The 22904-nt window shown below is 37.9% G+C and overlaps 1 protein-coding gene and 1 long non-coding RNA gene across 2 annotated transcripts in view; one reads left to right on the top strand and one right to left on the bottom strand.

Moving 5' to 3' along the window:
• The window catches only part of LOC127417022 (spondin-1-like), a 313995-nt gene that overhangs the window by 240759 nt on the left and 50332 nt on the right, over positions 1-22904 (bottom strand). Inside the window, exon 3 of the mRNA XM_051656706.1 lies at positions 21011-21144. Coding sequence (XP_051512666.1) covers positions 21011-21144 — 134 coding nt within the window. The remainder of the gene's footprint in view (positions 1-21010; positions 21145-22904) is intronic.
• On the top strand, positions 7166-7629 carry LOC127417045 (uncharacterized). The gene is made up of 3 exons (XR_007893226.1): positions 7166-7214; positions 7314-7418; positions 7520-7629. It is a non-coding gene; the product is annotated as an uncharacterized LOC127417045 (long non-coding RNA).

Here is a 22904-nt window from a genome sequence, read left to right as displayed (position 1 = left end):
ATGGCCTCATTGTTTTAATTTAAATTAATATTTATTAAAATATATATAAAACAATCTTTTATAAAATAACAGTGTTTTATTGCATATTTGCTTACAAGTGCAATACCAAGTTAACACAGAACTGTTAATGAAGCTTTTTTTCTTCTCATTTTGCTTTTTACTTAGCATGTGAGAAACAGGTTAAATAGTTTTTACGTATAAAGCAATTTTTTAACAGGATTTTTTTTATTATTATTATTTATTTATGTATTTATTTTTTGCATTAATCACAAGGTGCTGTTTGGTTTATAATTAATTCGTTGCACACTCTTGTGGACATTTTAAATGTATATATATGATTTACAACTTTTTTGCATTTTTGCATAGATTGAAGCAGAGAACATTTTGTCAGAACCTCTAGTAAATTATATGTTACTTTGTTTAATACCCTTATGTCCAGGTTTTTTAAATCACTGAAATAAGCATTTTTCTTCAGAATCGTGAGAGAATCAAGATCTTTATTCTAAGCCAAAAAATCTCAATTCTCAATTTATCCAGAATTGTGCAGCTCTTCTGTATGTAATTAAAATCAAATGATTGACCATGAACATAGTTTAAGCTCTCGGATTCAAACAAGTGTACAGACTGTTTACATGGTGCCCTATGAGATACTTGTGGCAGCCATGGAGGTCTTTATACAGCCTGGAAAAATCTCAGAGTAAAACAAAAAGGCTTTCCTATTCACACACTGATGCAGACAGAGCCCTCATCTGAGGAACAGGCCTGTTTATTCTGAGATCTGGGGCTGGTCCAGGTGCTCCACATCCAACTGAAAAGCAACATTTATGAAGCAGTAGTTTTCAAGCAAATTGTAGTCATTATCCTGTGTGAGATGAAAGATGCAGACTGGCATAACAATGGGAAGTGTAAATAGAAATGTTAACTCAATGTCAATCCAAACCAGTGGTGACTTTGTGGGGAAGCAAACAAAGCTTTGTGCTTTGTGGGAAAGCACATTCCCTTTGTGTTTTGTTGTCTGCAATGTTGCTTCCTAAAACTGCTTCTCAAACTACTACTCAAACTTAAAGCTTAACGCTTAACTTTAAAGAAAATATTCCATCAAACTCCGAAATGTTTCTGCATTAATTACACCAATAGGAAAAAATAGCAAAAATAAAGGTGTGGCTGAGATGGCTGCAAGCTGACCCTAGCTGGGAAGTCAGGGGGCATTTATTTATTTATTTGCATCATTCTGTAGCACTTTCAGATAACCAGTCTATTCAAAAAGATATACTTACGAAATGTATTGCAACTTTACATTTATAGGCCTATACATTGTTGCTGTGAGGACAAGCACTGATAGAGACGCATTCCCATTGGCTGCATGAATTATGGCTACTTTAACAAAAGTCAACATTTCACAACCTCAGACACAGGAGAACCTGCTACATTTATGTGTGCAACACAAGCAGTTTTTTCTGTTATTGACTTGAAACAAGATTAAAAAATGTTTCATCTGGAACTGTATTCCCCTCTAAATTCATTCCCTGGACTTTGTCCCACCTTGTATGTCCTCATTTTCAGTTCTGGTTACCATATATTGATTTTGCAATCACCAAGCACTCTGCTTTCAACAGCCACTGCATGAAAAGAGTCAAATCCGGAAAAATGTGGGAATAGGAAACTCCCACTTAACTTCAAGTTTGTCAGATGTATTAGGGAAAAAACAGACCCAAGTAACATAAAACTCTTAACATCCAAGAAAAAATACATACCTCAATTCAGAGGACATGTCAATGGAACCGTGAAGTTTGACAGAAATTTACAGTTGAAATTCGGCTGGTTGTGAGGGCCTTTTATATATTAATGACTGGTAATTGTGAGTGAAAAGTGTTAGGTGATTGCTGTGTTTTCAGTGCACAGTAGAAGGCAAATAACTGAAAGTTTGGCTTATTGTAGGCTACAGTGTACACTATACAGACATACATGCTAAAATAAACACCCTGAAATTAAAAATGTACTTACTATTTTTGACAGACAGTACATAAAAAATCTATGATAAAAAAACAGATTTTTTTTGTTGTCATGTAAATTTTACACCTACACCTTCAATGACCAAGTTTACATGCAATTAAGAAAGCGGGTTATTCCAGGGTTTTTGGTGTAAACGAGAACGCTGATTTCCTTACGTGGTTTAAGGGATTAAGGGAAAGCAGTTTAACACACCTAGGTTTCTCCCGGGGAAAGCTGCTTATGTGCTCATGTAAACATACATTTATTCGGTTTTTAAAGAGTGCACATGTGCGTTGAACAGACCAGATAACAAACGTCAAAGGATGGAGCCCAACAACAAGTCAACAAAACATTTCTGGAAGTACAGTGGGAAAAGCACATACACTAAATCAAATCAAATCACTTTTATTGTCACACAGCCATATACACAAGTGCAATGGTGTGTGAAATTCTTGGGTGCAGCTCCGATCAACATAGCAGTGATGAGACATATACCAATTTACAATAACATCAAATTAACACAACACAATTTAAAGTCTAATATACACATAATTACACACAACACAATATACAAATAATAACATACACTGTACAGTATACAATACGCACTATATAGATACACATTATTCAATAAAAAAAAGTATATATAATATATATAGAATGTACAGTAGGTTGTATTGTACTGTATTGACATTCAGGCTGTCGGTTGATAGTAAGTTGTTAAGAGAGAATATAATATAATAATAATATAATTTATGACAGTCCGGTGTGAGATATAAGAGTAAGAGTTATAAAGTGCAGTGCTGATGTATTTTGATCGTGGGAGATCAAGAGTTCAAAAGTCTGATTGCTTGGGGGAATAAGCTATCATGGAGTCGGCTGGTGCGGGTCCTGATGCTGCGATACCACCTGCCTGATGGTAGCAGTGAGAACAGCCCATGGCTCGGGTGGCTGGAGTCTCTGATGATCCTCTGAGCTTTTTTCACACACCGCCTGGTATATATGTCCTGGAGGGAGGGAAGCTCACCTCCGATGATGTGTCTGGCAGTTCGCACCACCCTTTGCAGTGCTTTGCGGTTGTGGGCTGTGCTATTGCCGTACCAGTCGGAGATGCAGCCAGTCAGGATGCTCTCTACAGTGCAGGTGTAGAACCGTGTGAGGATGTGGGGGTTCATTCCAAACTTCCTCAGCCGTCTCAGGAAGAAGAGGTGCTGATGAGCCTTCTTCACAACGACTTCAGTGTGGATGGACCATGTGAGTTCCTCAGTGATGTGGACACCCAGGAACTTGAAGCTGCTGACTCTCTCCACTGGTGCTCCATTGATGGTAATGGGACTGTGTTCTCTGTCTTTTCTTCTGAAGTCCACCACAAGCTCCTATGTCTTACTGATGTTGAGGGAGAGGTTGTGCTCCTGACACCAGTGTGTCAGAGTGTGCACCTCATCTCTGTAGGCTGTTTCATCATTGTCAGTGATCAGACCTACCACCGTCGTGTCATTAGCAAACTTAATGATGGCATTGGAGCTATGTGTTGCCACACAGTCATGTGTGTACAAGGAATACAAGAGTAGGCTGAGAACACAGCCCTGTGGGACTCCATTGTTGAGGGTCAGTGAGGAGGAGATGTTGCTGCCTATTCTAACCACCTGGTGTCTGCTTGACAGGAAGTCCAGGATCCAGCTGCACAGCGAGCTGTTTAAGCCCAGAGCCCGGAGTTTCTCATCTAACTTGGAGGGCACTATGGTGTTGAATGCTGAGCTGTAGTCTACAAACAGCATTCTCACTTAAGTGTTCTTTTTTTCCAGGTGGGAGAGAGCAGTGTGTATTGTAGATGCAATGGCATCATCAGTGGAGCGGTTGTTGCGGTAAGCAAACTGCAATGGGTCTAGAGAGAGAGGCAGCACAGAGCAGATGTAATCTCTGATTAGTCTCTCAAAGCATTTGCTGATGATGGGGGTCAGAGCAACAGGACGCCAGTCATTTAAGCAAGTTATTTTTGATTGCTTTGGAACAGGCACAATGGTGGATGTTTTAAAGCATGTGGGGACTACAGACAAAGAGAGGGAAAGGTTGAAAATGTCCGTAAAAACACCAGCCAGCTGGTTCACGCATGCTCTGATGACGCGGCCCGGAATGCCGTCTGGGCCCGCGGCTTTGCGGATATTCACCCGTCGGAAGGATCAGGTTACATCCGCTATAGAGATGGAGAGTGAACTAACCTCTGTAGCTTCAGCCGCGAGAGCTCTCTCCGCGAGGGCGGTGTTATTTCCCTCAAAATGAGCATAAAAAGTATTTAGCTCATCCGGGGGAGAGGCAGCGGTGTTCATGGCGGAGTTTTTATTCCCTTTAAAGTCCGTGATGATGTTAATTCCCTGCCCCATGCTTCTAGAGTTGGTGGTGTTAAACTGTCCTTCAATCTTGTTCCTGTACTGGCGTTTTGCTGTTCTGAGGGCATAACTGGCTTGTTTATGCTCCTCCGCGTTCCTGGAATTAAAAGCGGAGGTCCGCACATTAAGTGCTGCGCGAACATCGCTATTTATCCTTGGCTTCTGGTTAGGATAGATCCGTGTTGTTCTGGTCAGAACGACGTCCTCCACGCACTTTCTGATGAAACACATTACGCTATCAGCGTAAAGCTCGATGTCGTCATCAGAGGCAGACCGGAACATCTCCCAGTCCGTGTGATCAAAACAGTCCTGTTGCGTAGAGTCTGATTTGTCCGACCAGCACTGGATCGTTCTGAGGGTGGGTGCTTCCTGTTTCAGTTTCTGCCTGTAAGCGGGCAGAAGCAGAATGGAAGAGTGGTCCGATTTGCCAAATGGTGGGCGGGGGAGGGATTTGTAGCCATTCCGGAAGGGAGAGTAGCAATGGTCCAAAACTCGGTCCCCTCATGTGTTGAAACTAATGTGCTGGTGGTATTTTGGTGCGACTGATTTGAAACTGGCTTTATTAAAGTCCCCGGTCACAATGAACGCAGCCTCAGGGTGCGTGGTTTCCTGCTCACTTATACTCCCATACAGTTCCTTGAGTGCCCGGTCTGTGTCGGCTTGTGGCGGGATGTACACAGCAGTGATAATGACTGTGAATTCCCTCAGTAGCCAGAATGGTCAACACAGAAGCATGAGAAATTCCAGATCAGGAGAGCAGAAAGACTTGGATTTGTTGATCATAAAACATACACCACCACCTCTGCTTTTACCTGAGAGGTCTTTCGCTCTGTCCGCTCGGTGCACGGAGAACCCCGCGGGTTCAATGGCTGAGTCTGGAATCTCTGCAGACATCCAAGTTTCCGTAAGGCAAATAACGCAGCAGTCCCTCGTCTCTTGTTGGAAAGAGATCCGAGCTTTCAGCTCACAGAGCTTGTTATCCAGAGACTGAACATTTGCCAGTAGAATACTGGGTAGCAGGGATTGATTTGCGCGGCGTCTTACTCTGATGAGAACGCCGGCTCTGTTTCCCCTTTTCCTCCTGCGTCCGGACTGCCCAGACAAAGGGCTCTGCTTGCGTGTTTGTAAACAGCGGGTCAGCATTGAGGAATTTGAAGTCCAGTTTACGGTGTGAAATTGCTGAACCAATGTCTAAAAGTGTTTGTCTGTCGTAGACAATAAGGCAGACAACATCCAAGACAAAAAAAAACATAAGAATTGTGAACAAAACAAACAAAACACTACCATGTTGTGTCGGAGCTCGCAACGCAGCAGCCATACTCTGCGCCATCTTGAGTTGTATACTCAAACTATACCTCACTGTAAACTATACCCATTTATAAACACCACTGTAAAATATTGACAGTCTCTCACGTTCGCGTATATGCATACATACGATGAGGGAATCCTGGAGTTTTACGTAAAGGGAAACCCCACTACTGAAGCACAATTCCACTGCATGTCGCGATAGAAAGGTAAGGAAACAAACACTGCAAGAACTCTGGAATATCTAGAAATAAAGCGAAGCAACAGAGAACAAAATAGGGAAGTCTTCTTCGGATACCATGTTTGTTAATTACACAAGCATCGTGGGGAATTTACATTGCTCTAAAGAAAGCTGCTTACTGACCGAGCCGCATGTATACAGGAGTAAAGTGTATGTAAACAAGAATGCTGCTTTCTTGCAATAGCCCGCTTTCTGGTGTCCATGTAGACTAAATAGTTCATTTAAATGATAATGGATCATTCATAACAACTGCCTAAAGCATTTGGTCAACAGCCATGATCACTTGTTAAAGAAATGACAACCAAATAGTATTGCAGAAAATCACATACAAGTTTATAATTATACTTTGTTTTTGTTTTTTGTATTTTTCAAGGTATGGGTACTTAAGAAATTGAATGCAAACAATTTAATCTGTCCAATTGAAAAGGGTTACTGTACAGTACAGTAGTAAACCAAAATTAAGACAAAACAAAACAAAAATTATGTTAAAAAAAGCAGAAACAAGGTTTCATTAAAAAAATTCCAAAATTATAAAATATCTGTTGTTAAAAAATTATCTGACGTGTGCATAAAAAGCCCACAATATGAAAACTTTAGGAATCATGTAGGCCAAAATCTCAACCATTGTGAAGAGTGGTATTATTACTGATACCTTCTCTTGTCTGGCTTAACTGCACAGATTAATTACTAAGTACACATCTGCCTGCAATACGTTCCACAGGTAGGAAATTGCTTCAGAGTCAGTCTGTGTGCCCTGCAAACTCCATACCTCCACAGGGCACAAAAAAAACTGGCTGCCAAACTGGAGGTGTTCAACAGCTTTTCTGAAGCCAAGGCTTTAAAGTGTGTGTGTCTATACAGAAAGTACTTTTAAAAATAAACCTACTAGAAGATTTTACTGGAGTAAAAATTGTAACAACTAGTCCTGGACACCACCATTGTTGACTGTTCATGACTGACTCCTAATCCCCACACACACACACCTCTACTTTTTACCCCACCCCCTCCTGCACAGACTTTTGTTGTTCTGATCTCTGGTCAGACTTGTTGAGGAGTCATTTCAAACACCTACAGATACTACAGACAGAAAGTCAGACTGCAATATTCAAAGAAGAATCTTCAATAAAAATAACACACTAACGAGGTAAGACTTATACTGTATTAAATGCAAATACAGTATTTAACTTCATCGGATTAGAACTGCATTTCAATCTCTCATATGATTCCTCTTTTCCACAGATTTTTTTTTTTTCACACATGACCCAACTCATCTTCAGAGATTATATAAGGTAACATTCAAACTGTTGTTGCTATCTGTTAATATAAATGTTTATGTTGGTTTAACTATCAAGTCTTTCTCTTATTAACACTATTTTATGGCTTTTAAGTGTTGCGCAAGACTTATGAGACTATGAGGAAGAAGTATTCCTACTTGCATCATGGAAAGGTAGAGCTGAAAGACTCAATCAAGATTGTGGCAAAGAGAGAGAAGAGTAAGTTTAAAATCATTAATAGAGTCGATGTATCTTTTTTAAGCAATATGTTGTTAAGAGTTCTTTAAGTGGTCGTTTTCAGTGGTTAAATGTCTGTTAAGATTTGCAGTTGCTGAAGACCAGGTCAACAGAGACACAGGAGGATTATGTGGACATGATGTCTGATGAAAAAAATGGTGTTGTTAATGGGAGCCCTGTGTGGGTTGTAAAACCAACAGCTCTGAGAAGTTCTGTTCCAGCAGCTACAGAAGAGACTTGATGCAGTCCCACACTATAATGTGAAATATTCACTTTTATGTGATGACAACTGACACAGAGTCAGATGCCAGTTCATATACTGAATTTAATTGAAGCTTCACACTGAGTTTCAGATGTTTATGTATTTAATTATTGATATATTTTGCATGTCACATTTTCCTTTTAATAAATATACAGTATTTATACCCAGTTATTGTCCTAACATTTATATTGTGTCAGTATTTATTAAAGGCCTGTAAAAAGAGGCATACGCTAAATGCTGATTAGGTTTTGGGTGGGCTACATTTTAAGTTTAACTAATAAAATTAAAGCCAGTTCATATAGTGGCCCAATAGCTGTCAAGATTTGGTGATGTGCAAAATAATTTGTAACCAATAAAATGAAAGCCAGTATATACAGTGATACATCAGTTGTCAAGATTTAAGTGTAGGTTAAATTTAAGGGAAGCCAATCCTGTTTGAGATAAATGACCTATAGTGGTGACCATTTTATTCAGAAGGTGAGAAATGCAAATGCAACTCAGGTGTGAAAAAGTCCACTGACAGACAACTTAAGAGGATTACTTATCATGGCAACAAATGGGCATAACACAGAAGGAATCATCAGTCACTAACATGCCAAAAGGTATATAATCGGGTTTATACGGGCCTGTGGAATTTGGCACTCCCGGCCAGTACTTTTCTGATTACGTCCAAAATTCATCGGTTTCTACAGGAGTCTATTGGTCTGGATACAGCTCTTTTTATGCAGTGAGCAGTGCTGTCACTCACATACAATACTATCTGGCCATTTTTTGCGAAGCCCTGCCCATTTAAAACTTGCAGAATCTTCATATGAAGAAGAAAAATTCAGGCAGAACAAAAATACAATGATTGAAAGTCATGTTCAAAAAACAATCAGCTAAATTTCCAATGCAAAGAAATAATACTCATGATACTTCATAGATTGACAATGATGAATAGAGCCCCTTGACCAATGAACATCATTGAGACATAAATACTTTTTTTTAAAGGCTGCTGAATTAACATGTTAATTCAGTTAATTATATAAAAAACAATGCATTGAAAAATAAATACACAATTAATCACGCCACCATGATAGGTAATTTTCCACCTAATCAACTAAATCTTAAAATAGCACCTCCATGTTTTTGGGAGTCTCAGTCAGCAGGAAGCAGTGAGCGCAACCACTATTGGTAGTGTTCAGTCAGAAGGCTGGTGGTCAAAGCCAATAGAACAGACATTACAGCAAAAGAGGGAGACACACAAAGACCCTGAAACACACATACCACCCACATCCCATTTTATGTAAAGGTACTGATGGTACCGCTCTAATTGTGCATGCTCTAATTCAATATCACCCCAATTTCACATATCTGAAGAAGAGTGCTTTTGCCAGAAAGCCTCCTCACTTTTTAGGGGCGGTCAAGCAATCAGCTGCGGTAATGCTTATTTAACATCCAATTTAAATTCTATCAATGAGACGTTATTAAGGGCATACTCCCTTTCCTGCTTTTATACGCTGATACTAATCTCCTCTCTCACAATGTGTGTGTGTGTGTGTAAGAGAGAAAGAGAGAGAGATAGGGAGAGAGAGAGAGAGAAATATCTTCTCAGGCCAGTGCTCAGGGCTATATAATGCAAATTCAAAAGTCCACATCAACCCAGAAAAATGCTTTCAATGAGATCTGTGCTGCAGTCAAACAATTTGCAGATTCCATTTATATATACACGGTGAACCTGGAAACTAAAAAATCATGGCATTTAATTATACTGTAATTATTTAACCCTGTGGCTGTTAAACTGGATTATTCGTCTTGGCTTTTAGGAAAATTGCTTGTAACATGAGGTCTCTAATGAGACTCCATTGGTCTGAAAAACATCTGTATTTCATTCAGTACTTCACCTTGCCTTCACTTCACACATTTATAAGGGAAAATCGCTTGCGGAGAGCAGCTTGAACAGATATTGCTTTTATTTCTGTTGTTTGTGTGCCTGTCTGACCCCAATTAAAGCCATTGTTGATTTCATAGACTCTCAACACTTGTAAGCAGTAACCACAGGATAGAAAGATCACAAATGAGATATCTTTAATATCTTGGAAATGAGATTAAAAGGAGAGCAAATGGAGACTATTCCTCCTGGAAGACTTTTTATCCAGAGAAAAAGACCCCAGTATCCTCATGTTTCTCCTCTGGAGTCTCAGAAGTGATCTTGACAATGTTTCAAACTGTGCTAAGATCAGATTCAAATGTTGCAATTAAAAGGCTTCCAAGACCAAATTACAAGAGTGATGCTTTCCACATTCATTTTATAGCTCTATAACTTTACTGAATGTCAAAAGTTGTCTAATTTGAGTCTATTTTTATTTTTTTAGTAATTTTAGGAGAAAAGTCTGAGTTGAGATCAGCTGTTTGGTAAGCAACTATGTAATAATCCCACTTCTTACCAAAGAAATTAATAAATGGACATGAAATATTAATTTGACTAAAAATTATTTTATTAGCTCATTAGCTTATGTAGATTAACACCATGTGTACACTAGGCATGTCTGTAGACACGACGTGGCACATGACAATGGCCTGAGGCTATCTACACTGGACTGATGGAACATTCTAAATGTAGCCTGGTCTTATTAACTTTATGTGACTGTGGCAACATTTTAGCAAAACGAAAATACGTGGCTTATTTCACATTAGGCTGCTGTTTCCTAGTGAAATGTCCAGTGGGGGTTGCCAAAAATGAGTGAAAAGGTGTCATAATAAGAGGTTTTATGAGTAAAACGTACCTCCCTAACCTAAAACTTTAACCTAAACGATACGTCCAAAAACAAAATGAGAAATGGAAAGCAACCACATAATTTTGTGTCGCTTCTACGACACTCTCGTCTCACGTGTCAGCTTGCATGCTTGACTGGTCTCGAACCACGGACTTCCGAGTCAAAAGTCCAACACTCTATCAGGTGAGCTACTGTGGAAGGTAATCACATTGGAATATGTGTGTAAATGTAGGTTAGTCTGTAATACAAGTGTTAAAATGTAGCATTTATCAAATTATGCATTATAGTAAAAGATAATGTTGTGTTCGAGTCCACCTTAGTCGAGTCCAAGTCAAGTCCGAGTCTTTAAACAATTGAGTCCAAGTTGAGTCTGAGTCCAAAAGGGGCCAAGTTGGACTCAAGACCGAGTCCATAACAGGCCGAGTCCGAGTTGAGTCAGAGTCCGAATGAATCTGTTCATGAATCTGAATTAAAATTGTAACCGTAAACTCAACATCAATATGTTAAGGTTATTTTAACCTTTACAACAGTTTGTCAATATAAATGTTAATACAAAAACACCTCTGTTGCATTTCATATATACTGTACATTTTTTGATTAGTATCCAGCTGAACAGACTTCAAAGTGGTTTCAGAATGAAAGCAAATGCTTTAGGTGTATGAAGACAAAATTGTCCTGCAACACACTTCTTATTGCGTTCTGTTGACATTCAGTTGTTAGTGATTACAACCAGAGTTATTATTGTTTAAAATTTTAATTTAGTTTTTATTTCTACTTCTTTTTCAATATTTGCTTTCAATTTAGTTTAGTTTTATATAAAATTATCCCTATCAAAGATATAATAGTCTATACTGAGATTTCTTTCTGAGTCTCTATCTGCCAATTGGTTTGGGAAAATACATACAGATGAGTCAACAGTAGTAGTAAGCTACATCTTATGATTTAACTGCAAATGCTACATCCAAAAACACTGGAAAAGCCCACTGATAATATTAGGGCCATTTAACATGGACATGACAGTATTGTCTAGTTAATTTGTGGAAAACGGCACAATGCGGGGCAGTTCTGTGCACTGCTCGTGCACCTAAAACCCTGATGCGTCCGTGTGCGTCTTGCAGCAGCTGCTTAATGTTTGTATTTATACATGAGCCAAAGACACTTGTAGTCTTCAGTTAAAAGAGAATATTAAATGTTTTTCAATTTGACAACTAACGGTATACATACTGATAAATGACAAATAGTGTGAGATGATAATAATAATGTGTACAAAATATAGCCTACATTGTCAAAAAATAAATAAATAAAAAAATATAACACAGAGTACAGTATTCAGTACTGTATGCCTAACAATACAATGTTCAGCTAACGTGTTAATGATCAGTCAATGTATACAGTGCATCCGGAAAGTATTCACAGCGCTTCACTTTTTCCACATTTTGTTATGTTACAGCCTTATTCCAAAATGGATTAAATTCATTATTTTCCTCAAAATTCTACAAACAATACCCCATAATGACAACGTGAAAGAAGTTTGTTTGAAATCTTTGCAAATTTATTAAAAAAAAAAAAAAAAAAATCACGTACATAAGTATTCACAGCCTTTGCTCAATACTTTGTTGAAGCACCTTTGGCACCAATTACAGCCTCAAGTCTTTTTGAGTATGATGCTACAAGCTTGGCACACCTATTTTTGGGCAGTTTCTCCCATTCTTCTTTGCAGGACCTCTCAAGCTCCATCAGGTTGGATGGGGAGCGTCGGTGCACAGCCATTTTCAGATCTCTCCAGAGATGTTCAATCGGGTTCAAGTCTGGGCTCTGGCTGGGCCACTCAAGGACATTCACAGAGTTGTCCCGGAGCCACTCCTTTGTTATCTTGGCTGTGTGCTTAGGGTCATTGTCCTGTTGGAAGATGAACCTTCACCCCAGTCTGAGGTCCAGAGCGCTCTGGAGCAGGTTTTCATCAAGGATGTCTCTGTACATTGCTGCATTCATCTTTCCCTTGATCCTGACTAGTCTCCCAGTTCCTGCTGCTGAAAAACATCCCCACAGCATGATGCTGCCACCACCATGCTTCACTGTAGGGATGGTATTGGCCAGGTGATGAGCGGTGCCTGGTTTCCTCCAGACATGATGCTTGCCATTCAGGCCAAAGAGTTCAATCTTTGTTTCTCATGGTCTGAGAGTCCTTCAGGTGCCTTTTGGCAAACTCCAGGCAGGCTGTCATGTGCCTTTTACTGAGGAGTGGCTTCCGTCTGGCCACTCTACCATACAGGCCTGATTGGTGGAGTGCTGCAGAGATGGTTGTTCTTCTGGAAGGTTCTCCTCTCTCCACAGAGAAACGTTGGAGCTCTGTCAGAGTGACCATCGGGTTCTTGGTCACCTCCCTGACTAAGGCCCTTCTCCCCCAATCGCTCAGTTTGGCTGCAGAGTCAAAGCTCTGGTGGTTCCAATCTTCTTCCATTTACGGATGATGGAGGCCACTGTGCTCATTGGGACCTTCAATGCTGCAGAAATTTTTCTGTACCCTTCCCCAGATCTGTGCCTTACAATCCTGTCTCGGAGGTCTACAGATAATTCCTTGGACTTCATGGCTTGGTTTGTGCTCTGACATGCACTGTTAACTGTGGGACCTTATATAGACAGGTGTGTGCCTTTCCAAATCATGTCCAATCAACTGAATTTACCACAGGTGGACTCCAATCAAGTTGTAGAAACATCTCAAGGATGATCAGTGGAAACAGGATGCACCTGAGCTCAATTTTGAGTGTCATGGCAAAGGCTGTGAATACTTATGCACATGTGATTTTTTTCGTTTTTTATTTTTAATAAATTTGCAAAGATTTCAAACAAACTTCTTTAACGTTGTCATTATGGGGCATTGTTTGTAGAATTTTGAGGAAAATAATGAATTTAATCCATTTTGGAATAAGGCTGTAACATAACAAAATGTGGAAAAAGTGAAGCGCTGTGAATACTTTCCGGATGCACTGTATATGCATTTATATTTTTTATTCTATTATATTTAAGCACAAATTCACATGTTAGAGAGTAGCACAACTTTTTAAAGCAAAGTAAAAAAAAAAAAAAAATTATTATCTTTAAAATAATAATAACAATAATAATAATAATAATAATAATAATAATAACAATATCTGCTTGAGCGGCAGACACGTTGGTCTGCAATCATTATGAAATCTTTAAATACCCACCATATAACATTTCACCGAGCTCTTCTTTAACCACAAAAACATGGAGAATAATAATATTGTCATAAATTTAATAGAATTTTCCTTCAGAAGTGTCAGAAATATAGGCAAAAAAAAAAAAAAAAAAACAAGATGTGCATAAGTTACCCAGTGGTTTACACACACTAAATAAATCAATCAATCAATCAATCAAACTTTAAAATAAAAATGTCATAACCAACTAAAATCAACTCGTTACATGAAGTTTAGCTTCATACTCAAACTGCCATTGAATAAATTTTATAGTGTATAATAAAATTATAAACAAAACATTTCGCTGCCCAAAATATCCTAATATTTTATTATGCATGGTTGAATGTTGTGAATGGTGGACAAATGTTATAAAAGAACATATTTTAAGCAGCTTGTCAATGCTTTGAAAATAGTCAAACAATAATAAATAGGTGCTGTTTATCTGTTTATAGTTGCTGTCTGCTATCACAAAAAACAAAAAAAAAACAAAAAGTAAACTATTTAAAAAGTTAATACATCAAGCTATTATGGACCACTTCAAGCTGTCAACACTCTGTGGACCACAAGAGACTACAGAAGAAGACGTGTAGATACTGTACGTTATGCCTAAAGAATTTAATATCCAGTATTAATCATATTTGTCTGTATTTTTATTTCGATATGCTGTTTTTAGTAAACTGTGAGAGACATGATGTGGGTGACTTGACTTGAAGTTTTTAACCACGATGAAACCACGATACGAGCATCGTCTTGGTTGCACAACGGCACATGCGATTTCACCTGTTGTCAGGTCCTGTGCCGTGCAAAACTGCCTTGTTTAGTACATTGGCTAAATACCTATCTTTATGTTTTCGTCATGCCAGCCACCTCGGTAATCGATGTTATAAAGTAGTCTCCGTAGTAACATTCAAGCGTATTGGTTGACTGATGAGTGTGCCGCTCTGCGTGTGTGTATGTGTGTGTGCGTGTGTTTGCTTAAACATGGTGAAACAAACCCTGGCTACATCAACGACATCAGGGGGAGCTACAGCTGCATACAGACAGAGATGTGTTCATTTATTTCTATTTCATTATTTATTTATTTTTTCAGGGCTCGACAATAAGATCTACCCAATGGCCCGGGACCAGTGTGAGAGAGATTCGGGCCACTGCTGCATTTATAACGTTAGTGTAAGCAAACATCAAGCAAGAGACCACAAAAATTACACTGAGCGAACAAAGTCTTCTAACCGTGCACTCAGAGACGAGAGAGCATGATTATATTTAGCTCGCAAAGATGCGCAAGCACATAATATACTGAACGCGCTGAGGCACGGTTGCTTGAGTGCATTAGAGTGTGCAGACATCGAGCGTGCTCTCCTAGAACTGTCCTCGCTCTTTCCATGTCTTAGCAGCAATGTGTAGAAAATTGCAGGGGAAAAAACAACTTCAACAGTTCAACAGAATGATCAACAAGAAAAATCTGGAACTGATCGGATTGTGAAAAGTGGCCGTTCCACACCGGAATTTGCAGTCGGAGAACTAGTTCCCTCTGAAACATTGCTGGCCTTAGTAAAGTTAGCCAAAACAGAAAGTTGTTTCAGAGGGTATTCAGAAGTTATTTCATTTTGATGAAAGTAAAAGATACACATTTATTTCTGCAAAATAATGTGCACAGATGAATCATGCACAATAGAGCAAACAGTGCCCACCCACTTGGCTCTGAAAATATTTTTCAAATTTTGTTTTCCTTGGTATTTAATAAAATCCTTCATATAAGATTTGTAAGCCATGAACCAAAGCAACCAACTCCAAGGTTAATCACATTATTACAATCTTTGATTTGAAGCAAAAAAGTATTTGAAAATCGGACAAAAAGACAAATGTGCAAGACTGTGAACTTAACGTCTTTCATGAAGGAATGAACTACAATCCCATGAAGTATTGCAAATGACATAATCAAATAAAAAATATATAAAATGATTGATTTTAAGTTGTTTATTTTAAGTATAGAAACAATAAATTTGAATCGCATTGCAAAATATTCAGATATACACAGTAGTTTGCGAGTGTTTAGAGATTGCTTCTTGGCTTTATTTTTATATATTTTTTCCTCAGTAGTTTGATTGCAGCAACTCTTTGATTAGTTGATATTTCCCTTCAGGATTCATGGGTAATGTAGTTCTTCACAAGGAATTCGACTATTGAACACAATAATACCACAATTTTTTATTTTTATATATATATATATATATTTTTTTTAACAGGAGCATATACCATTAATTAACAACATCCAAGCACACGGTAGGTTTGTCTTTAAAACTGTATTAGTTATCATTACAAATCAATTACTCTTTGGAGAAAATACATTTGATTTTAAATTCAATTATATTGTTTAGCCACCATAAAAAAATAAAATAAAAAATAAAATAGAACAATATTACAACAGATTGTAGTGATTGACAGGGTTAGGGTTAGGATAGGGGTTATGGTTAATTTATGCAGTCCTCTAATCTGATTGGACAAGTGTCGTTCCAAGGGTGCTGATTTTTAATATTGTGGTGAGCCTTCAGCTAACAAGCATGTGCCACCCTGGGCAACCAGGATTCTCCAAACACCTCGTCTGGTGGAGTAGCACACTGGTGAGCACTGACTCCATGCAGAGACTTACCACTGTCCCTCTATATTCACAGGCTCAGACTAATCGCACTCCCCAGAAGGCTGCAGCCACCCAACTCCACTTCCCGATTCTCTTTTCACCTGCCCACTGTGGAAAACCCTCACTACTCAACACTACCTGCTCCACGATCAGTTTTGGGGGTAACACGTTATATGTAACATGTGTTACGTAATCAGATTACTTTTTTCGAGTAATGAGTAAAGTAGCACGATTTTTATTTTATTTTATTCCATAATAACAGAGTTACTTTTTAAATAAGTAACATGTTGCTTTTGTACACCTCTCCTTTCCCCGTATTGCAATAAACCAGGAGTAAATGTGTGCAAACTTCACGGAGGAGACATAGTGCATGATCGGCATTGTAGTTCTAGAGAGTGGGAGGCTTGATTACCAGAGATGCACGATGAAGTTGTAGTATGTGTGCGCATGATGGATATTGTAGTTCTAGAGAGTATCAGTGATGGGCAGAGCACAACATCTCTTCTTTAAACCCACCCTGAGATTTATGTTTTAAAAACTGCAAAATATTGCTGGTAAAGGAATGTAAATCTGAACGCTTCAGTGGAATCCAGCTGTACTCATCATTTGCAGCAGCTGATTTTTTTGTTCACTGGAGCTTACATGAGCAACGGTCATAAAGTTAAGAAATGTGTCCTCATAAGGCAACATTCTCACAACTGATTCATGTAGACTGCATTTAAAAGTGTGTAAACACACATTTTCGTGGTATAATATAGCACAGGCATAAGCCCGGAGAAGTCATCCCATGGCCACGGCATGATTATACAGTTACATGCAGCATGGAATGATCGCTGACTTTTTGTGCATCCAAACTGCTTTTTTTTTTTTAAAGCTGCCTATAACCCAGTTTGCATTAGAACTGCTCTGTGTTGAAGTATTTAACATTCAACATTCGTTTGAGTGAAACATGATCGATTCATGTGTAAATACACGCTGCATTAAAAAATCTGTAAACCTGTAAATTTAGGCAGAGGGATTATAAGACTAGTCTTCCACTGGCCAAGACATGATACACAGGGTGAAATACTCGCTCAATTCACTGACTTATACAGCCAAATTGCTCCGAGTTAGAGCTCCCCTTAACAGGGAGAATGGGAGGAGAAAAGCTGACTCTGGATCAGCGGCTGTGAGCAACGTATTACATGGTTTGTGTACGCAGACAAATTGTCTTAATTTCTTACATTTTTGACATTTTTGTTTTATAATAAACAAGTAATGTGATTTGTGAAACATACCATTTTTATGACAATTTGGTAGCATTAAAAATGATTCCATTCAAGTCGTATCAACATGCACGTTTGCAGTAGGATGTCTGCAGTACGCACCGTAGATCAACTCAAAAAAGCTTGCACTTAGATGACTTAAGTGAAAAATATTCATTTATTCATCAGAATTCCGTGAACATGTTAATTTGGCATTCCCCACAGAATTGTCTCCTGACTTGTGAAAAACATCTCAAGTTGACTCTGGCATTGTCGATGGGCACCGCATATGATGACATATGATGCAGGTTCAGATGTTGAACTTTGTTGCATTAGGTAAGACAGTGGTTAGTCTTTATCATTCATGTTGGCTGTCATATCGATGGAAAAACAAATCATGCATATTCCTGTTATTGAGTCTTATTACAAATATGACGTGAAGACCTACTGACTGTAGACTTTCCAAATATCTGTTTGTTTAGCATGTTGTTTTTAAAAGAGTGTTGTACAGTAGCTAGCATGACCTGTAATGTCTCTTGTATGCAATGCATGGCTTATTTGTATGGAATGCATAGCATAGCAGAAGAGAGAGTGGCGGTGAGAAAAAAGTAATGCAAAAATAATGCAAAAGTAACGTAGCGCTTTACTTTCCATAAAAAGAGCTTTTTAATTAAGTTACTTTTTAAGGAGTAATGCAATATTCTAACGAGTTACTTTTAAAAGTAACATTACCCAACACTGTCCACGATACTTTTAGACTCTCATTTTCCCTCATCCTACCTCACTAACTTGTTAATAAAGTCCACCTCAATAGTGTCTCGTCTCCCCGCTACTGTACCAAATATGTGGATAGATTTTGTCTGAAGCGAGAAGCATGTTATTTAAAGTAGGTGTGTCTGTGTTTTCTCTCGCTCCAGGATCACTCGGATCTTGTTTCTCTCACAAGAATGCGGAGATATGGAATGGAAAACCTGGACTATAGTTGGAGCGGAATGATTACAGACCACATTTAGCAGGGATGGGTACCTCAACCGTGCTGTTATAGTAGATATCTGCATGGTTATGGTTACCTGTGGCACTCGTGTTTGTGTAATATTGCTAAATTTGATATTTCTTTTGTATGATCCTGTTTGTGTGAATTTTGTTTTTTTTTAGCCAGTGGCTTTTCAGGTTCCCTTGTCTCTCTTTTGGATCAAGATCTTTATCATGACATTTCAGCTGTAGGGGAGCTCAGGGGGCATGAAAAAATAATAAATTCCAAACCAGAAAAAGTTTCTTGCACTCTTTCAATTTTGCAGTGTCAAGCTAGTTTTTCACTCTTTTGCTTTAACTTCCGAGACTTTTTGGAGTAAACTGGAGAAAGAGAAAGTTTTGATTTCACAGAGTGCCTCTGCTCGCAGCATCCCCTCTGGACTTCACTGATGGCAAAGCTGTGATTTCAACAACCACACCATGGATCTCCACTCATTACCCACACTCGTGCCCTGTTCTCCTTTACCTCTCCACATCCTGGATGCTCGAGTTCACCCTCTCCAGCGCTCATGCTGGTTTGATGCTTCCATTTCCAACATTCTTTTGTATTGCACCTGTTTTCATGCCCTCTGCACTCCACCCGTTTTTATTTTTTATTTTTATTTTTTTATGTTTTTTTTTTTGCCAACCACTGTAAGACACACACACAATCTTTTTCATTTCATACTTTATGTCCTGGAACTCTGAGCTTGTGTTGAGTCTCATGAGAGCCCCTCTATCACCAGAGAGCAAGCCTTATTAAGTCACATGACTAACAACTAAGTTTTGGGTTGTGTGCCATTCAGAACAGAATTGAGAATGTGTTTATGCTCTTACACTTTCTCGTTTGTTTTTGTTTTTTGTTTTATTATTGATACATGTTGTATGTGTTCGTAACTATTTTCATGGCCAGGACACTCCTGTAAAAGAGATTTTTAATCTCAGAGAGGCTTCTTTCCTGATTAAATAAATCTGAAAAATAATAATAACAATAATATATTCCAATTAAATTAATAAATTAAACTTGACAGGAGGTCATTTGAACAGGATGCAGAATTGGAATTTAAAGTGGTAGAATTAAAAATTGAAATTCAAAGAAATCCATACAAATGCTGTAAGTGCAGTTTTAAATGATACATATATTTTTTTTTTCGATAACAATTTTCCATAGTGCCAGAAATGGGGCAGTATGGGGCAGATACTGTATGGGGTAGTTTATTATTTTAAAATGTCAATGTTAGAAATGACTTTTCATATTTGCATTTTATTTATTTGATAATTAATTTATTCTATAATGACTTATTTGTAATTTATACATTTATGTAATAAAACAATTATGTATTTAAATATATATTATATAATTTTCGTTAACAATTACCGAACAATATACATGGATACATACATACTTTGATATAATTGCTTATGTTTTGTCACAAAACTTTTTTGTGACTGTTGAATTACAATACATTAAATTCCTCATCCTATAATTCCAATTCAAACTCCAATTCAAAATCCTGTGGGTTGTTGCAATTCAATTTAATTTAAACTCATGAATCGAAAAGAAGTCAATTCTTAAATCTTGAATTGTGCCCAACCCTGCTTTTAGAAGAGCATTCCATCTGAAAAACAAGTGCATCACTGTACAGTCATAATCTCTTCCTGTTCTCTCAGCTTTCTGCCTAAACACCTGTACCCTGTTATTAATGTCCAGCAGTGATGATCTGCACTGTATTCTGAACTTTAATTCTGAACTTTTAATTCTGAACTTTAAAAATATATTTTTTTAGCCCCAACAAATTTATATGTAGGGACAATTTATATTTGTCTGCAAAACTAATTTCAATCATTTAAGCATTATTTAAGCTAATTAGAAACATAAATTGGGTCAAGTGTGTCAAAACATTTGATAATATTGCTGCATTCCATTCAACTCGGAAAGTCGGAATATCCAACTTCCTACTTGTAATCCACAACTCCATTTTTGATTTCAAGATACAGGTGCATGATGTCATGCAAACATGTTGGTCTCCAGGGAGATGTACAAAATAGCTAATAAACCTTCACTTATAGGCAAATAAAAAGAAACAATAAGTCAAAGTTCCTACATTACACGATAATAAAACTTGTTTATCAAACGTTTGCAGAGACAGTAGTGTTAAATACTAACATATACTCTCTTTTGATAATGGCACAGCTGCAGAACAAATGCTAGCATTGCATAGCATTTTTTATACTCTGCAATTTGGTTACAAGGGAACAGCCCCGTCGTCAATCGAACATCTGATAAGCTAATGGAAGCATTGCAGTTTTGATTCCTTATACAACATATTCCAAGAACAATGGAATGTCTTTATGGTTGGAGATTGGCAATATTAAGAAGAATATTCCACAACTGACTTTAAATCTAATGCAATATAGTCAGAACTCTGTAACACTGACACCTACTTCAGCAGTACACAGCCGCTGCCTGGAGGGGGCGCTGTCCAGAACACCTGTATTCTGGTCCTCCTGCGGGGGGTGCTCTCTGTTACTGCAGGGGGGCAGTTCATCATGAACTGTGTATCTTCCTCATCGATGATCTGCAGAAAACACACATCATTACAAATATGTCTGATTCACATTTTATTTTTGTCATCTTAGTTTTCATCGTCTTAAAATTTGCATATAACAATATCTCCTGTAAACACTTGACATACCACTATGAATTCAGTTACCCTTTCTTATTCTTAAAAAACAAAAACAAAAGAAATTCTCCCTTCTCTTTCTCACAGTGTCTCAACTAATTCTCTGTACAAAAGCTCATACTTTTGCACTGTTCTGAGCAATTCTGGAACTTTGTGTTGCAGCACTTCTCATGATAATGTTCCTAAATATTTCTAATTTGAACGTTTTACTGGATATGTAAATGTTTAATTTGTTCTTCAAGCCATTCAGCTATTATTTGACCCACAGAGAATCACTGAAGCAAAACAACAACACGTTAAAGGGATAGTTAACGCAAAAATGAAAATTCTCTCATCAATTACTCACCCTCATGCACCCATGGTACATAAGGGCCACGGTTTGTTCCTAGCAGGCAGCAGATGCCCAAACCCCACCCCCACCCTAATCCTAACCATGTATGAAGCTCATTAGTCAGTCCTTATGCTTTCCCAGATGTGTATTACCTTCTTTCTTCTGCAGAACACAAGCTCTGTATATCTCAGCTCTGTAGGTCCATACAACACAAGTGAATGGTGATCAGACCTTTGTAGCTCCAGAAATCACATAAAGGAAACATAAAAGTAATTCATTTGACTCCAGTTGTTAAATCCATGTCTTCAGAAGCGATATGATAGGTGTGGGTGAGAAACAGAACAATATTTAAGTCCTTTTTTTACTCTAAATCTCCATTTTCACATTCACTTTCAGATGTGAAAGTCAAACTAAACAGGCACCACATGTGGCTTTCAGGTGTAAAAGTGAAAGTGGAGATTTTAATTTGTTTCTCACTCACACCTATTATATCGCTTCTGAAGACATGGATTTAAACACTGGAGTCTAATGGATTACTTCTATGTTTTATATGTGTATGTGATTTGTTTGAGCTATAAGGTCTGATCACCATTCACTTGCATTGTATGGACCTACAGAGCTGAGATATTCTTCTAAAAATCTTTGTTTGTGTTCAGCAGAAGAAAGAAAGTCGTAAACATCTTGGATGGCATTAGGGTGAGTAAATGATGAGAGAATTTTCATTTTTGGGTGAACTATCCCTTTAAAGTAATGATCTAATACCTGTTTTTACATTTAATATTGGTACAACAGCAGCGTACACACAAATACTGTATATCACAGCAACAAGTTTAGCAAAAATAATCTTTCAGCATGCTTAAATCACACAACATGCTCACTGTTTATTGACTCCATTAACACTACTGACTGATCTCACGGGAAAATCTGTGAAAGGAGACAAGTTATTTTTGCCTGCAAAAATCATTCTATGCTTTCAGAATTTCCAAAGAATGTCTCCCAGTGGCTGAAGCTGGAACTACAGGCATGCGCATGAGTACTTTTGTGCGACTTATTGTGCAAACATTCTGCCAATTAAACATTTGAATGGATGTGACATTAAAAGCACAGACTATCTGATTTTCAGAAACATTTCAGTAGTAATTACATTAATATAGTCCTAACCCAAACCCAAACCCTAACCAAAACAGTACTGCGACAAATACAGCTTTCTTTCACTTACTTCTTTGCAAATGTAAAGAAGTCTTGCTAGCTGGAGATCAAAAATAATTTGATTTCAAAGGCAAAGCATGTCAGTTCTCTTTCTGAGAACTCGAGCTGCGTATGA

This window comes from Myxocyprinus asiaticus, chromosome 26 (genome assembly GCF_019703515.2).
Source record: "Myxocyprinus asiaticus isolate MX2 ecotype Aquarium Trade chromosome 26, UBuf_Myxa_2, whole genome shotgun sequence".
NCBI lineage: Eukaryota > Metazoa > Chordata > Actinopteri > Cypriniformes > Catostomidae > Myxocyprinus > Myxocyprinus asiaticus.
The sequence above is the reverse complement of the archived record's forward strand: the minus strand, read 5'-3'. Positions and strand labels throughout refer to the sequence as shown.